At 50.6% G+C, this 16,126-nt stretch overlaps 1 protein-coding gene across 4 annotated transcripts in view; it reads left to right on the top strand.

Annotated features, from left to right (window-relative positions):
- The first annotated feature begins 401 nt into the window (after positions 1-401).
- Positions 402-16,126, top strand: part of Vangl1 (VANGL planar cell polarity protein 1) — a 48,995-nt gene continuing 33,270 nt past the window's right edge. Inside the window, exons 1-2 of one of the 4 annotated variants that reach the window (XM_028877309.2) lie at positions 402-577; positions 8,726-8,917. In XM_028877309.2, coding sequence (XP_028733142.1) covers positions 8,847-8,917 — 71 coding nt within the window. In that variant the 5' untranslated portion in view covers positions 402-577; positions 8,726-8,846. Of the gene's footprint in view, positions 578-1,165; positions 1,408-8,725; positions 8,918-16,126 lie in introns of those variants that run through there. The other 3 variants (XM_028877307.2, XM_037206944.1, XM_028877308.2) reach the window with 3 other exon arrangements.

The following is a 16,126-nucleotide window of genomic DNA, read 5'->3' as shown; positions in this document are numbered from 1 at the left end:
TGTGGTTATTGGTTGGGTCATCTCTTGGGCTACATTGGCGTTTAAGTGTGTTATGTGAGCTGAAATATGTATGAGTTGGGGGGAGGGGTAGAAATTGGTTCTTGAGCCACGTGAATATGTGGGTTGAAGCTTTGATGATGGCAAACAATGAGAGGGCTTGACTTTTATGCACTATTGTAAGTGTGTGTGTGTGTGTGTGTGTGTGAGAGAGAGAGAGAGAGAGAGAGAGAGAGAGAGAGAGAGAGAGAGAGAGAGAGAGAGAGAGAGAGAGAGAGAGAGAGAGAGAGAGAGAGAGAGAGAGAGAGAGAGACCTGGTGGGAGACCCGCCCCGCCCTCCGCTGCAGGTGGGCCGGGCCGGCCGCGGGGGCCCGCAGCGCTTGCAGCTCTTGGCTGGCCGCCGCGCTGGGCTAGCAGGGCTGGGCTGGGGCTGCGGGGCGGCGCCGGGACAGGAAGCGGAAAGCAGCAGAGAGCGGCGACCGCGGCGGGGCTGTGCCTCCACTGCAGCCCAGCGCAGGCCGCGGAGCTGGGGCGCTGCAGCCGAGAGCGCGGGCGTGGAGCACGGCGGGCCGGCGCCGGGGTGAGTCCCAGGAGATGCGGGCGTGCCGCGGCGGCCGGGGACTGAGCTGGGCGGGAGGTCAGGCCCAACTGGACTTGTCCTTGCTCCCCTGCACTCCGATCGGGGTTCGGGGCCTCGGGCCGGGAGCTCCCGAGCCCTTTAGGGTCGTGCTTCCCGGCACCCGGGTCCTTCCATCCCTGCCCCGGCTCTCTCTGTCCCATCCCACTACCCCGAGTCCTAGGGATGCCTGCGCTATCTCGGACGCCCCTTTGCCTTAGCTGGCCTTTGGGGTGCGCCCCTGGGTGCGCGTGCCGGGGCGGCGGCCGGGGAATGACGGCGTGTCCGAGGCAGCGGGCGGCAAGATGCGCCACACAGGGCAGGACGCGATTGGGGTCCACGCCAGGGCGCGGGGTCACCTGGCGAGTCTTCGGGCACCGGGACCGAGCTGGCTTTTTCGCTTATAAAACCGCAGCCCTGGAGGCCTGGGGGGCGCGGCCCGCTGCGCATCGCGGAGCGCAACAGGCAGGTAGGAGTTTACTTTCAAAAGCGCCGGGGCGGAGCAGAGGCGTGCAGCCAGTCCCAGCCGGAGGAGGAGTCCCTGTCCGGGGCAACCTCGCCGCGCCCGGGCAGCACCGGCAGGACCTCATTTCATGCCGCAGCCATTGAACTGCCCCCCAAGCAACGCGCCCAGAGAAGTGTCAAGCTTTATAAAAATTTAAAAGCGTCGGTCGTGGAAGCAGGAGTGGGGCGGAGCCGCAGTTTGACGGCTCCGTGATGAGCAGGGGAGACTTGGAGCTGGGCAATCTCAGTTTTCACCTCTCCAAACCGGGTATGACGCCCACACCGGGAAGGTGAGCTCCTTCTGAAGCTCACGGGGAGGTGTCAGGTCTATTTATCTTGTTGACTGTGTGGTTGCGCGTGCGTTTTGTTAAAACCCCTTTGAGAGGGACTATGGTCAGGATGCATGCATTCTTATAGGCTAATTCCAAAAGCTAGCAAACTGTGAAGAGTGGTATTTTCACTGACATGTTTATACATTTTTACAGGGTTTGCTGAAAAATATTATAAATTGCGTCACCAATCAACAATGCTAATTAGCCTTCTCCTTCCAGTGGGTGTGTTGATTACACAGCTCCTAGGCTCTGTAAGTGAGATGGCAGAAACTGTCTGAACCCAGGGAGGCATAATTAGCCATTTTATGTAACCACTAATTAGAGTTTTTAGAATTGAATTAAATCAGTGTGATATAGTTGGGGCTTTGATGTGTGGGAGGAAACTGTTTTATTCTACATTTCAAAGAAATATCCAGGAGCATTTAGCATTTCCAAAGGTTGGTGACTCCCAGTATGATTAGCCAAAACACCCAGTGTGAAATTTTCAGGGTTTTGGTGCTGACTGTGTGACTTGGTGGCAACTTAATTTCTAAGTAAAATGTTAGGATTGTGAGAGTGTCCTATTTTTGAGACTGCTTGCCAAGTCTCCTTTTTATTGCCTTATTTATTGAGCAACAGGACAAAAACCATACAGGAAATTGAAGTTTCCTTACCCAGCAACAATTCCGTGACAGCCTCTGTTGAAGAGTTAATGTGTTGAGTGTGGCAAATACTCTTTTGTTTATCCCTCTGATGTATTACCTAAGACACACCCTGCTTGGCGCCTGCTGTAGTTTGGGTTGGATGGGTCCTGGTCACACTGGTTAAAAATCGGAGGTCTCACCTGCGATGGAGGCTGCTTGAGATGAATTTCCTTTCTCCTTAGTCCCATGTCCCGTTCCCCCCCCTCCCCACTGAGCCTACAAATAGGAGTTGAACTGCGGGATTCTTTGAGAGGTTATATGTGGTTTGGAACAATTCACTATTGTTGCCTTCTCCAAGTAAACAAACAATTCTGGTAATTGCTACATAGCTTTCAATTTTCCTTGGCTCTCTGAAATCAGTCTCCTGAAGTTCAAGCCCCTACTGGGGGCACTTGCTTGTGTATGTGAGAGAGACCTTGTTTGCTGAACTGCACCATAACGTTCTATATTGTCCCCCTTAAAGACTTGTTCTGAGGATTGAGGTATTTCGTACAAGTGACTTCAGTCTTAACACACCGTAAGCACTTGGTGTCAGGCTGTAAGTGCCGTCATTTCTGTGGAGTGAGCTGACTGTGCCCAGAGTCCCCACTCTACACAGGCGTGATTGCTCCGAGGCTTTCCATAAGGAGGACGAGATTCAGTGGCTATGGCAGGACTCTGTTTCTGATAGCTGTCTAGGTCCTTCTGCAGTCAGAAGAAAAGCTGCCCACATCTTTGCTGCACGGTTTCCAACCCCTTCCCACCCGGACCCCAACCCCACGTAGAGCACTGGACCTGGCACCATGGAATATACAGTATGCATCAGATCTGTTTCTGAAGCTTCACAATCTACTAGGGGGAAAGGGTTTGCTTGAAAAGAAATATCCATCATAGATACAGTAACTATTCACAGCTCTTCAGCAATCTCTGTCCGGCTGCCAGGGATGTTTCAGAGGTAATTACTGACTCAACCAAGAGCAGTTAGCCTGGGATCTGCCAAGCCAGGTAAAATGAGGCTGGCATTTTTTTTTTTCCTGGTGGACAGTGGCCCATAGCCATACACTTTGAAGAGTTCTGTTGCTAGAAGAGCGTCACGGATTTGTCGCAGGTGCCTGAGCCCTGCAGAGCCTCGCGTCGCAGACTTAGATAAGGTTTTGGGATGGCCAGGTGCAAGTTCAGCAACGTGTCTTACAGGCTTTGTCACCTCCCTCTGCACCGTCCTTCTGAACCCGAGACCCTCCAAGGGAACCACCCACATGTGCTGTTCTCTGGACCCGATGTGCCGTGGCTGCCTACCTTCCCAGGCAGAGCCCCTTTCATTAATGGCTCCGGGTAGGGCTGCTGATGTTTTTATAACTTCCTTTTCATAAAGGTTAGCTTACATTTACCACTGCCATTATCGTAACCTGTTATTTCCCTTATATGATTTTTTTTTTTTTACCCTGAGCACCGTCTTTCTTTCAAGTAGGAGTCGTGTGTTTTATAGATGTCAATGTGACTGTAGGGGAAGATTCTCCTTGAGGTCACTGACTTTCACCTTTTTTGTTTGTTTGTTTTTGTTTTTTTTTGGTTTTTTGGTTTTCGAGACAGGGTTTCTCTGTTTAGCTTTGCTGGAACTCACTTGGTAGTCCAGGCTGGCCTCGAACTCACAGAGATCCGCCTGGCTCTGCCTCGCGAGTGCTGGGATTAAAGGCGTGCGCCACCACCGCCCGGCTATTTAGTCCAGGGTGGTAGGAAGCTCCTTGCACACTGTAAGATGCTGTCTCCGCAATGTCCCCAGGCCTGTGTTTGGTGTGCTCCAGCCAGCCTGAGCAGGATCTCTTGGATAGTAGCTCAAACAATTATGCTGGTCGTCCTGAGCACATCTGGACTCTATTTCTGGTGCTGAGTAAGCTGCCCTGTGCACAGCAGGGTGGCTACCTTCTGGATAGTCCCAAATCTCCATTTTATCTACTCTCTGCAAGCTTTCTTCTGTGGTGAAGGTGTATCTCCATGTCCCAAGAGAGACACATCTCAGGACATTTTTATTCATCCAGTCAGCAAATATGTATTAGGTGCCTCTTGTGTGCCAGCAGCTGGGAGATGGGAAGGAACGTGGTCCCGGCACTGTAGGAGCCTCTCAGGAACCTGACATTCAGTAGTCACACAAGTGAATGCGTGACTTGGAGGGGCTGGAGGGAGAGGGCAGGTGCTGGGCTGGCCAGGTGTGGACTGGAGGGTCAACAGGGCCTCTGCAAAGCGTGTTTAAGCTGAGAGGAATTAGCAAAATGTTGCATTTGAAAACAATGAGCCCCATCAGATAAACTGGGCTCTGCTAAGGTCCTGAGGCTGGAAAGAACCGGACCCCCGAGGAATTGGAACAGCTGGCAAGACTGTTGATCAAATGAAGGATTCTGTGTTTTAAAGTTCAGGGAACACCATGGGAGGACTTGAAGCAGAGGGGGTGAGGTCAGCTTGGCTGCTACCCTGCCTGGACCAAACACAATACAGGTCCTGTCAGCGGCGGTATGATAGACAGTTGCAGGTTCGAGGATTTCCCATGTACATCCCTACCTGCCTCGATCCAGTCTGGCCATAGCAACCACTCATTAGCTTGCTACCCAGGGAAAATGATTTCTTTTCCTTACTTTATTGTCTTTGCTGATAATGGTGTCCCTTCTGGCCTTGTTGGGTGTTTTGCTAATTCCTTGTATGTACATCCTGACAGAGATAAGCATCAGGATGTGTGTCTTTATTACCTCAAGTGGGAGCCCCTACCTGAGGTCAAGCCCTTTTCTGGAAGGAGTTCACTCTGCCTTTTATTAGTTTACTTCCTGACTGCTCACTACATCTTAGATGAGGCAAGAGTTGGTAACCATGGTGAAGGCAGAGCCTGAGGAGGGCCAGGCTGTGTGTGGGCTGGGTCAAGTGAGGAAACCTGGAGATGTTCTCTAGGTTAGCTCTCTGCTGCCGGGAGCTGGGAGAGCATGGGAAGGACCTGAGGACAAGCAGAGCTTGGTGGTGGTGGGATGCATGGATGAAAGGCAGAGCCTGTTGAAAACAGCATGGACTGGCTGGGATGGGAGGTAGCATCACTAGCAGAGGATGGTGGAAGGACATAAGAGCACAGCCAGGGACAGGAGCTGAGTCAGTGGGAAGGGACCATTTGGCTTTATTTTTCAGGAAGTGTTCAGAATACTTGGGGGAGGGGAAGGACCCTTGCTCCTGACTCTGAGGAGTTTATCCCCAGAGATGGAGAAGAGTAACGGGGTGTGCTTTGAGTGTTAAGGGAAGACGTGATGGGGGATGGAGGAAGGTGTGCCATCAAGCTAGGAGCTAGACACCAGCAACACTTCACAAGGGCAGGGGGTGTGCCTCGGTTGAAGTCATCGCTCCAGCGTTGCTGAGCAGGGGCTGGTGGCTACCATGAAATAGGAAGGGAAATCAATGAGGTAAGATGGGTCTGGAGGAGGGGCAAGGACGCGACCTTTGGATTTGACTCAAAGCTCAAGGCAGTTTCTGGCCAACTTAGACTTTTTTAGATGGAGGGAGAGGGGTAAAGGATTTAGTGGCAGTGTGTGTGTGTGGGGGTGCAGATCTCATACAAGATTCCCCTCATTGGGGGAACCTGGGCAAGGGGTAGTTGGTAGAGTTAGGAATAGGCTTTTCCTGGAGGGCTCTTGGGAGCTGTGATCTCCTCTGAGGGACATGCCCGGAGTTGCCCTAATGGATGGTCCACATTTTAATAAGGACAAAGAACGATGCCCTTCAGCAGAGGGGGGAGGGGATGAAACTTGGGTTCTCTGCACTAGAGGTGATACCTTGTTTACTCCTCATAATAACCTTGGGAAGGGACTATTAATGATGTCATTTTACTGGGGACTTGGCTGTGGGACAGAGCAGAAGCACCTGCCCTGAGGTCTAACCGCAAGGCAGCACAGAAACACAATCAGTTGTGGGGTGCGGGGTTGGGGTCCCTCCCTCTAAGATGCTCCCCGATAGTTGGTGAGAAATCAGAATTAGAGTGGAATGGGGAGCCAGGAGTCACAGGCTGGAAGGCAGAAGAAGCAGGTATCGGGATGAGGGGGGTTAATTATGAATGCAGAGAAGAATGGTCAGTTTTCTGACAAAGGCGCCAGGCCTTAGGCTCTGCAGGTCAATAGAGCCGGGCCAGGGCTATCAAGAGAAGAGGACTGGTCATGCTAGGCTCTGCATCCTGGCTCTGCCTCCTGAGGTTGCTTGTCTGCCAGCCAGAAGGCCAGTGAGGAAGGAACGTAGCCCAGAGCAGAAAGGAAGGGGAGACTCCAGCGTGCTGAAAGCTGATTTGAATGGCTGGTGAAAACCTTGGGAGACAGTAGGGTGAGCGAAAAGACGGGCCAGTTCAGCCTGGGAGCCAAGCTAATGTTTTGAGAGATGCCTGATTGGTTTCATGTCTACTCTTTACAATCACCCCTTTCCTCCCAAGCAGGCTGCTTGGCCTCCTTTTACTGGGTAGGAAACCCACAGCTCCAAGGTTAAACTGCCTGGTGAGTGAGCAGGCAGCCTGAGGGGCAGCCCCATTCTGCCCACAGCGGGTAAGCCTTGGGTGGGATAGCCTAGCGGGAGGTGCTGGCTAGTCGCCTGACAGCTCTCTGAGCTTTTCTCTTGGTGAGCGAAAGACAAGGAGCTCATGGAGTTTAGAAACCACCAACGGGAGCACTCGGGGCCACCCACTTTTACTTACCCAGGGCATCTGGTGCCCATGCTGGGCGCTGCCACCACTGTCAGCTCATAGTCATCAAAGTGCTCCTGATGCTCACATTTTATAGATGGGACTTCAAAGAAGTTTCATCATTTCACTGAGGTCCCGCAGCTCCGAAGCAAGTCAAGCCTGTGTCTGTTTATAGCTTCTCTCTGGGAGATGGTGGCTGGTTCCTTGATCCCTGATTGACAAGTGAGCAGACTGAGATTCAAGAAGGCCAGGAAGGGCCTGCTCGCAGGTGGGGAAGCATGGGCTGGGCTCCATGCTTCCCCGTGACTAGGCTTTGGCTCTTGGTGGCAGACGGCTGTTAAGTAATAACCTGGTATGGGAAAGAGAACCAAGTATTGGTGGAGGAATGAGCGCGTGGCCTCCAATTGGAAAGCAGCCACCAGCAGGGCCAGGGGAAGCAGTGAGTTCTCTGTCATCCACTTCTGAGCGGGGTCTCTGGCTACTTATTAATATGGCCTTGAAACGGATGGATCAGTACAGTGAGCAAGGCATGGAGAGGGAGGGCAAGGTGTGGCCTTTGGATTTGACTCCATAATTATCATTTCCTACAGTGCTAATTTGGGGGTGGCGGGACCTATGTTCCCTACCTATTCCTTGGTTCAGGGGACATTTTTATTGTTTTTTTTTAGCTTTTGATCACATTGGGCCATGGGGAGATAAACTTTTTTTTTCCTTTAGGAATTAGTATTCTGAGATAAAGTCCTAGTGAAGTCATAAGTTGAGACACCCAAGACAAGGCAGGTAACCCCTAGGCACAGGGTCTCTTGAGAAGTAATGGAATGCCATTTCTAGGCTCTGGGCCGATGTAACTGTGTGGGGATGTGACTTCCAGGCCCAGTAAAAGCTCCCAGTGTGAATTTTCTCCCAGTCTTAACTGTTGCTGGGGTCTGGGAGCCTGAGCCTCCTCAGGCTTTGGGGCAGTATGGCCTTTGCACTTATCTCACTGGCTGTGTTTGGGGTGTTAGCCTCCAGGACCGCACCGGGGTGGGAAACCCTGATGGGCCTAGACCAGACCTGGGAGAGGGGTGCAGGAAGAGGCAGAACTTTAAGATCTGACTTTCTAGAAGTCGGCTGAGCATGTGCAGGCTCAGGAATGTGCTTGGAAGTGTTTCCAATTTATTTTTATTGCAGAGCAATATTTGAGGGAAGTGGAAAAGGACCTAGGACCTTGCAACTAATAAATCACCTTTTCTGATGTCCCCTTGTAGCAGTCCCTGCCCCCCATAAGTTATTTTACATCACTGTAACAGTTGTGTAGATTCGTTGGCTACCTGCAATCCTGTTTCCTGCTTCTTAAAACCTCCATTCTTCATAATTGTCATTTATACAGATACATGCTGTTTTCTTTGACTGACTGAATCATACCTCACCCCACCCCCAGCTATTCCTTGGCTTGGGGCGGTGTTTACCCTGCCTCTAGCTTTTTATTATCGTAGGTAGCAAGGCAATCGTGGTGGTTGTTGATTTTTAATTATCTAAGATAAATTTCTCGGAGTTTGGATTCTCAAAGAGACTAAGAAAAAAACTTTAATTGACTTTCGGAGATGATGGCCAAAGTGCTGAGTAAGTGATTTCCCTGGGCGTTGTTTTTATAGCCGACAGTTGGGGGAGGGGCAGACATTTGTCTGGGGGTTCGTGTGCGAAGCGGTTCCTATAGCCCAAACCACGAGAAATAAATGTCTCAATGCCCAGGTTTCCCAAACTTTTGTCCTCCTGTTGTGATGGGGTCCAGCCTGCTCGCCACCCCTCTTGCCTGTTCAGACTCCTGCGAAGCTTCATATTCCGTAGCAGGGACCTCAGAGGAGAGTTGGCTCTTGTTAGTTTATCTTTCGGCCCTTTTAAGATTGACTTCAAGGATTAATCTCTCTTTTTTCTCCCTTCCCAGAGTCCTGTTGAAGAGTAGCATCTCCGGTCCCACAAGGAATTAGGAGCAAGTAAGTGAGACCCCCGCGTGGGAGGAGACTAGTGCCTGCTCCGTCCGTCATCAGAGGAAGCTCGCCATTGCTATGGATACCGAATCCACATATTCTGGATATTCCTACTACTCAAGCCATTCAAAAAAATCTCACAGGCAAGGGTATGTAAGCACCGGGTCAGTCCACCCTTCTCTGTGGGGGCGCGTGCAGGTTGGTAGGGCTTTCTGTGGGAGAACCAGGCTTTTTGCAGCCTGCCCGCAGGGCTGAGGATGCTGAGGGTTCAGCCCACCGGTGCGTGAGAAGCCAAGCTGTGAGAGCGGTTGACAAGCTCTGGGAGTCACTACACTCCAATTTACATTTTATAGCCGCCATTAGAGTTGATGACCTTAATTTCTCACAATTGGTTTTAAATTAAAGTTTTCCCGGCCGTGGAAATGTTTCGCATTTGTAAGTACTTCTCATAGATGTAGAGTTCTCGCAGAGCTTTACCAATTCTGGAAATGAAAGTTAAAAAGCAGGTGTTAATTTGTTGCTTCATCCAGAGCTGCCAACTCACCGGAGGGCCATTAAGTATCTGCCCTGAGGCTATCTCGGGCATGGGGGGGCACCAGCAAGTGCCTGTGCGCACACACCCACACCCACCCACAACCACACACCCACGGAGGTGTGATTGGCCTGATGACTGATTTCTCTTTGACTGGTCTTCCAAGTGAGCAAGCTCAGGGTGGAGAACACTATCCTGAGTGGTGGGGCCAAACTCTCCCTCCTTGCTGACCGGAACAGGCCTGCATTGGAATTCAGAATTCAAGAATGCTTGCTGAGTGGGAGGGGTAAATGGATGAATGGATGGACAGACAGATGAGTGATGAAATGGGTGGTATTGTACTGTGCAGGGTAAGAATGCACCAGGTGAGGCGTCTCCTCCTCTGTGAAATGGATATAGGGATCCCCTCCTCCTGGAGCAAATGAGAGCTGAGTGAAACGGTCACCGAAAATGACTAGCTCAGCCCATAGAAGGAGGCCTCTCATGAGTAGCTGTGTTAATGCTATCTAAGTCTTGGTATTTCAGCACCCATGCTCAGAGGTGACATGTGACCCTAGCTCAGAGGCCCATCTGGCCACAGCTGTGAGCTGTGTGGACTGGTTACTTACTGTCCTGGTGTCTGCTTCTGTCGCTGAGCCGATCACCATAGAAGTAACCGTGCCCAGAGTGAGAGTTCAGATTAGGATGTGTTTTTGTGGATCCTGTGTGGATGGCCACCCCTGCAAAGAAGCCTACCAGGCCGCCAGGAGTGGCATCTTCAACAGAGGGCCTCGTGGCAGTGGTGACTGGTGGGTGGGGAATTGTGCGCCCAAATTTTATTTTTCTGTACAAATTTGTATTTTGTGATTTTTCACAACGTGAATGGAGGCCAGATAAGGGAGCAGGGGCCTTTAATCCCATCACTTAGCCGGCAGAGGCAAGCAGATCTGTGTGAGTTGGAGGCCAGCCTGGTCTACAGAACAAGTAGCAAATTCCAGGCAGGCAGGACTGCACGGTAAAACCCTGTCTTTAAAAAATTAAAATGAATAGAAGAGAATAGAATGAAAGTATAAAGGAAAGCTTTTCCAAGATAATGCTTATGAGACTACATTATTTTTAAGGAAGTAGGCTTCTGGGTGGTTCGTTTTTTTTTTTTAAAATTGCTTTATTTTCTAAACATTCCTGCGATGTTTATGTAGCCCCCAGTGCTGGAGCCCAGCTCTCCTTTCCAGTGAGGACAGAAGGCACTCGATGTGGATGCTTTAGGGGTGACATTCTACAGCCCAGATCCTGAGAAAGTCAGAATCCTCCCCCACTGGTTTTTAAAAATAATCACAGATTTCGATCAGTGGGTGAACTTAACAGATTTGTTATAAAATACCAGAAACAGCTGTTTTCAAATATCTGGTTTTTGAACCTAACTGGAAAAAGGAGCTGGGTTATTGGGAGTGTCAGACTTCCTCATCCGTATCATTTGAGTAGGAATTTGGGGTTTTCTTTGGAGCTTGGGCGTGAGCAGGAGAGGATGGCTTGAGAAATTCTGAATGGAGCCAGCCCTGGCTTCTTTTGTCTGCACACCCACGAAGATGTGCACTCTTCAAGGCCCATGGCCGCTTGCTCCTGCTTCCCGGGGCCTCCTGGGGTCCCGGCAATGGATTCTCTAGTGCTGTTATGGGAACTGTGAGAGACCATAACTTTCAATTAAGATGACATGCAGAACGCTTAGTTCTCTCTGGATCCCTTGTGGAAAGTACTTGGCAAATGTGAGTTGGAGCTGAGGCTTTTAATCAGTGGATCAAGGAACATCGTGGACCGCCTACTGGGAGGGCTGAGTGGCGCTCCGCTTCCCAGAGCTGATCAGGGCATATTGCTGAGTGCCCATTCCAGGTGGAGCCGAGTGAGCGAGCGGGGGATTTGAGCTGTAGGGCTGTAAGTACACTTAGTGGATCTGGGAAGCCCCGTCCCTCCTGTTGCATTGAATTGTGTGAGGGAGGACCACAGAGGTCCTAGGAGCTATGAGGCACAGTTTGTAATTCACCCACGGTAGGTGCTGTGGAATGCTCAGCGAGGGTGAGAAGAAATGCCCAACAGTGATGGAGCCCTCCACAGGCATGAGAGCCGGCTGCCACGGGCATCTCGTGTCCCAGGAGTGCCCTGGGAAGAAGGTTTCCCTGCTCGATGGTGTGTGGGGGGGTTTAAATGGAGGAGTTAGGAAAAGAAAGAGACCTGGTCTTTCTGTAATTTTAGCACAGCTCCAGCTCAGAAAGGAATAATGAAGTGCTTGGTGACACCGATGGTCTTGGAGAATTGGCCACTGTCCAAGCCCATTTTCTGACAAAGAGATCACTGATGCCTGAGCTCTCCAGGGAGTGCCCAGTTAGCTTGTTGAAAGAGCAGTCCAGACCTGTGGGGTTCCTGATGCCAGCAGCTGCTGGGAGCGTTGAGCATCATTTTGAGAGTACCTGCAAGGTCCATCGTGGCCACCTTCTCCCATGCTTACAACAGTTCTAGAACAGTGGGGGTTGGGGGCACTGTTTTCCGGGCCGTGAAACTGACACACAGAAAAGGAACCTGGTTACCAGATATCGCCAGGCGAGTAGGACCGGGCTTGTCGGTCCTTTGGAAGAGAATGCCACCTTTGAAAGGAAAATGTGACTAATGTGTTAAAGATGCATTGTACTAAAGGGCTGTTCTACACCCCGCCAGCCAGCCAGCGGGCCTGGCAGTCCCTAGGCAGGGGACAGGTAGTGAGTGGGTGGTGCAGGAGGAAAGGGAGGGGTAACCACTGGATGGCTTTCCCCATTTAGAAACGGACACGCAGCAGAACAGGAGGAAATAGCCTTCCCAGGAAGTACTGACTGTAAGTAGGGACAGTGTGGGAATCTCAGGCATTCTGGCTAGACTGAGCGCATTGCAGAGCTTCCCCAGGGCTCAGCTAGCAAATTGCCTACATGATGATGCATTTACCTGCACACATGGTTGCCTCTTGCATGCCGCCGCTTGCTCTCCACACCCTCTCGTGCATGTGTACCCACAATGCGCAGATACACTTATCTTTGCACTGACAGACTTATCTTGACTCCTGTGGGCCAAGCGATCTGGAAGACAGATTTAGAGATACAGAGAGATTCCTGTGTGTGACGAGGCTGCCCAGCAAGAGCCCTCAGGTGATCCTGACCACTTAGGCAGTTAAAGCTTGAGTGTGTCTTAATGCTCCATTTATTGGTTTAGTAAATTGTCCATCTCCCCCACCCCCTACCTCTTAATACTCTTTGACACAACTTCATCATGGGAGAACTCTTTTCCAGGACAATGGGCAGTCACAGATAGATGTTCCTTAAAGTTACAGCATCAGTTTGGTGTCCCAGGCTGGCCTCAAATTCTGTATGTCACTGTCACCAAGGGTCACAGGTGTGTGCCATTATGTCTGGTTTATGTGGTGCTGGGGATTGAACCCAGAGTTTTAGGAATGCCGGGCAAGTACCCTCCCGACTGAGCTACATCTCCCTTCCCCTGTTACAGCTACAGGGATGAGTGTTTGGGCATATTCTGCAGTGAAATGACCTCCTAGAGGTTTGTAGTTCTGCAAGCTAGAAAGCGCCGGCTGGGTGATTGACAGTGTGTTTCTTGGACATCATTCTCAAGTCCTGGCTTGGCTGGGAGACCTGCCCAGAGCATTAACTAGCAGCAGTGATTTCTGTAACTACCATGTGGTGTGTCCCACTCCCTGCTAAGGTGAGACCAATGCAAGGAGCAGATCGCTTGGTGAAGCGATGATTGGAGCCTCCCTATTCTGGGTCACCTTCAGTCAGGACTCTGTGCTGTCCTCCATCCATGCAATACTAAAGATAAAAGATTTCTTCTTACTTATGAGTCTGTGTCTGTGTGTGTGTGTCTTCAGGTGCTCACGGAACCCAAGGAGCTGGAGTTATTAGGTCTTTGCCAGCCTCTCGGTGTGGGTGCTGGGAACAGAACTCAGATCCCCTGGGAGAGCAGTAAGTGCTCTTAACTGCTGAGCGGTCTCTCCAGCCCCACTATTTTAATAAAGATGTACTGTGGGTTACAGTGCTGCACAGCCGAGCACCCACGGTTTTGGTTCCCCTACCATTCACAAGGCTTTTCACGCATACGCAGACTTCTAAGTAGGAATTTCCACAGCCTCCCCAGAAACCTGGGGTGGGAAAAGTCTTCACGAATAATCCTTGCATCACCCACATCCTGATGGCCTGGGGTGCTGGTGAGAAAGATGTAGATTCCTGTTGTCTCTCTTCCAACAAATTCGCTGAGGGCAGGGCCACCCAGTCTCTGCACCCATGGTGGCTTGTCTGAGGGGGTCTGAGAAACAAGAGTCACTGGTGTAGAGGGGCAGGTGCTGGGGGATGGCATGCTCCCTGGGCTACTCCATAACAAGTTCTTACCTGCTTCCCTTCGGTGTTATCCGGGGAGTCGTGAGAGAGTGGCCGACACTGGTTGTTCCCATGTCAGTGCTCTTGGGGCTTTTATGAGGCCAGCTGGGTGGTCCAGGGAGAGGAGTGTGGTCTCTTTTAGTCCTGGCTGGTTTCCTTCTGCTTTCAGCCCTGGTGGTGGTCGGGAACCAGGAGCTAGCAGGAAGTGAAAGGATTCGGTTCTAGAAGAATCTCTGCTGTCACAGGATTTGACCTGGGAGGCCTTTCAATAGAGAGCCAGGTTAGATAAGCATGTGACTCGGCTGATGGCCAACAAAAGAGTGACAAGTGGAAGGGCAGTGGGGAGGGGGAAGGGGACGGGATCATTCCGGGGCCATCCAGCGGGCTGCAGGAGGGACCTGGTGGGACAGCAGTTCTAGACCTAGCTGGAAATCCATTCCAAAGACTGACCACGCTGGGAGAGCAGGACTCTCCCACACTGCTCCATGTTGCTCACAGAGAATGCCTTTTGGAGTGCTGATAGTGGACAACTCAGAGCACCCAACTAAGGCTATTGATGTTGACAGTGGTGACTACCAATATTAGCTTCGAAGGCCTCCCTCATAACTCCAGCAGTGTGGCTGCGTCGGGGTGTGAACATGAGTGCCAGGAATATTCACTCTATAAATTCTCCAGATTTGGGATATTTAGGAAGAGAAAGGGGACCAGTGGGGAGGAGGAAAGAAGGTAAAAGGGGGTCAACGTGATCTAAGTACATAGTCTTCATGTATGGAAAGCGTCATAGTAAATCCCATTGTTTTATATAATTATATATGCTAATTAAAAATCTAATTGTTCCTCAAAATCAGTAAGACACAGTCACTTTGAATAGAAATAGTGGCAACAGATTTGGCTCCAGTCCTTGTTCTGCTCCTTACCACAACATCTGGAAGGCATTTAAACTCCCTGAGCCGCCTCTGTTTTCTCATCTGTGAGATGGGGCAGTAGTACTGGCCTCAGAGCCATTTGTTAGAATGGAATGGAGCTAATCCAGTCAAGCACTCAGCCAAGGGCCATGTGAATGAGCCGGGGAAGGGGAGATTGGCACCCTTGGCTGTAGCTCTGGGTGAACAGCTAGATTCTCTGCTGGCGTGGTTGCCCGGCTCAAACCTCCCCAACTGACCAGAGCACATCTATTTCTCCTTCACAGGCTAAGAATGGAGCTATTGTCCTCGGAAAACTGGCTACCATGGGAAACCCTTTGTTCCTTGGGAGAATTATCCACAGCTTAGCCAAGGGAGGGGTTCCCAAGATAGGAGTCTGGCAAGAAGAGAGCTGCCATTCAGTTGTTTTCATTTTAGGGTTTTGTTGTTGTTGCTAAGTTGTAGGTTAACAGGAGATAGATGTGCAGTGGGAAGAGGGGTTGGCAGCCTGCTTGTGGCTTTTACACCCCTTTCTCCAGGTTAACATACTCTCTCCTTCACAACGTCCAGATACCATTCTTTGCCATTGGCTAATAACCGCTACTGTATACTGGGTGCTCACTCCACACCCCTCTCCTGGGCACATACACTTTCCCTTGTCTGTGTGGCATCTCCATCCCGTTTCCCACAGAGGGAAACCGAGGTCAAGTACCCTGTGCAAGGTCACACACATAATGTGTACATGGAGAGCTGACTGTCTGGCTCTGCGTACCAAGCGGGAAACCCTGGGCATGAGGACAGCCGGTTATGGGAAAGACAGTTGTCAAATGGCGCATGGGGACAGGGGGCTAAGGGAACTCAGGGATGTTGGCCTCTGCAGGGCTACTTCGGAGCCACTTTCCTTTACTGCTTAGTGACCAGCTTGTGACCTGTAGGGCTTGGCCACTCTGGCTGAGTCCTTTTGTAGTTTTAAGACTCAGCAGCAGGGTGTCCTTCCCCTGTGGCTAGGGGACCACCCACCAAGTTCCTCTGGCGTGAGTGTGGAAAGCCTGCTTTTCTTAGGTGGCCTGAAGACACACACACACCCTCGGGGTCATTTGTCTCACCTTCTTTGTTTCTGTGGGTCTCTTTGAGCTCAGCTAAACCTACAGGAATGGCTTTTCATGTTGAATTGGTAAGAATGAAAAGTAAATGATTCTCTATCCTGCTTTAGGATCTCCTTTCTTCTCCTCCCCTTGTCCCAAAGTATAGGGTGACATCGTGTCCCAGATTTTTTTTTTTTTTTTTTTTGGCCAGATCAAAGTTTAGATAAGATGCTGTGTTCTTCCAGTAAAAAGCATTCCTAATTAGTTTAGGGAAATAGTAACCAAATCAACTGAATAATTATTGCAGGGAAATGTGCCCCAGCCATAATATTTCTAAAATTAGGCTCTGAAAAAAAAAATGTGATCATTGTTGGTGGAGGAGTGGCAGGCTTTGTTTTGGGTGTTAAACTGGCAGAAAGAAAATACTAAGTAGGGAGTCCAAGATAATCTCACT

The sequence above is a fragment of the Peromyscus leucopus genome, chromosome 6, assembly GCF_004664715.2.
Source record: "Peromyscus leucopus breed LL Stock chromosome 6, UCI_PerLeu_2.1, whole genome shotgun sequence".
In the NCBI taxonomy this organism is placed as follows: Eukaryota; Metazoa; Chordata; class Mammalia; order Rodentia; family Cricetidae; genus Peromyscus; species Peromyscus leucopus.
Note: the sequence above shows the minus strand (reverse complement) of the source record. Positions and strands in the feature narration are given on the sequence as shown.